Genomic DNA, 1,551 nt, shown 5'->3' on the forward strand with positions numbered 1-1,551 from the left:
GACTACTATGTCAGCATTGCAAGAGCCACTTATATGCGACACAAAATGAGAAGAAGCCATTGGGATAATTCCTGAATAAGGAGTCACGGGTAATTTTATATTTTTTCAGAATATCATCACTAACGAATTGTTCAACTCCCAGTGTCAATCAGGGCATTTACTTCAGTTCCACACATAAAAAAAAGGAAAACGGAGTTATTCAGTGTCAGCGGAACAGAAGCAAGAGCAGCAGTGAACGAAGAGATGGCAGAAGTAGTTTTGATATACTCAAGCTACCTTAGCAAAGTGTCCAGGTTTACTGCATTTCCAACAAATGGTTTCCTTTGCAGGTACTTCTGTCTAGGATGACACTTGTTTCCACAAAAGAAACATTTCTCCCTTATAGCCAACGCAACTAAATCATCATCTGCATCATCGGACGTCTTAATTTGCTCCTTAACAGGAGTATGATAATCACGATCTGGCAGAGAATTAACGGCGGCTGCAGGAGTGCGTTCATCTGAAAGAAGTCTATCAGACTGCGAGTCCATGAAGGCGAGTTCCAGTGCTCTAGCTTGATCAGCAGCAGGAGCAGATAAAGTAAGCGTTTTATTTTCAAGCAATCTCGTTCGAATATGCTGAGGGGAAATCCCAGCAATAAAAGCGTCACGAATACTTTCATCTCTATACACCTCTGAAGAAACGCCCTTGAAATTGCAGTCAATGCTAAGTTTATGTAGAACACGTAAATACTCATCAGTGGTTTCTCCCGACTGAGTGGCGAGACGATGCCGAGAAACAACTTCGTTGGCACCCTGTATAAAAATCTTTTTCAGATTTGTGATAGCGGCATCACAAGTTGAGCAATCAGGTGAAAGTTCAAAGTTCTCAGGCGATAACGCATTTGCAAGCATACCAAAATAAGCATTGCTAGTGCTTTCAGTAGCATTTTTGTATCGTGGAAAGATGATCAGCCAATGCTTGATTACTTGAGCAGCATCTGGAGGGTTAAGGTGGAAGGAAAAGCTCTCCAAGTTGCAGATGGGCCTTGATCTCTTAGGCCAGTTGCAACTCACTTTTGCTACTGTACTGTTCCAGTGGGCATTTGATATGCAGATCCATATCCCGTATTGTTCTTTCAAAGTTAATTTTAGAATTTGTAAATTTATACACACACATGTATATATATGTTGTGTATATATAATGTATATTTTTATATTTATACAATATGCATATAGATATATACACATATATACGTGGGTCATTCGGCTGATGAGTTTAGTTATTAATTACTGTGATTTATATAGCTTGCTTTACCTAAGACCCACGTAATCCTATCAATTAAGGCTAAGATTTACCAAAAAAGACATAATTAGATTTGGTCGCCAGTTGAAACTAGGTTACTGAATGTATTGATTTATTCTGAACACATGAATTAAATAAACCACATTACTCAACCATCTTGTTCAACAAAAAAGTGAATGAAAATAAGAAGATCTTACTGGAGCTGTTAACAGCTCCAACGTCGTCCCACTTCGGACACACAATATTTCAACATACGTTAGTGGATGA

At 38.7% G+C, this 1,551-nt stretch overlaps 1 protein-coding gene across 1 annotated transcript; it reads right to left on the reverse strand.

Moving 5' to 3' along the window:
- Positions 1 to 272: 272 nt before the first annotated feature.
- On the reverse strand, positions 273 to 893 carry LOC136854826 (uncharacterized). The gene has a single exon (XM_067131364.1). The coding sequence runs from the start codon at positions 891 to 893 to the stop codon at positions 273 to 275; it is 621 nt and encodes a 206-aa protein (XP_066987465.1).
- Positions 894 to 1,551: the final 658 nt, after the last annotated feature.

This window comes from Macrobrachium rosenbergii, chromosome 30 (genome assembly GCF_040412425.1).
Source record: "Macrobrachium rosenbergii isolate ZJJX-2024 chromosome 30, ASM4041242v1, whole genome shotgun sequence".
Lineage (NCBI taxonomy): Eukaryota > Metazoa > Arthropoda > Malacostraca > Decapoda > Palaemonidae > Macrobrachium > Macrobrachium rosenbergii.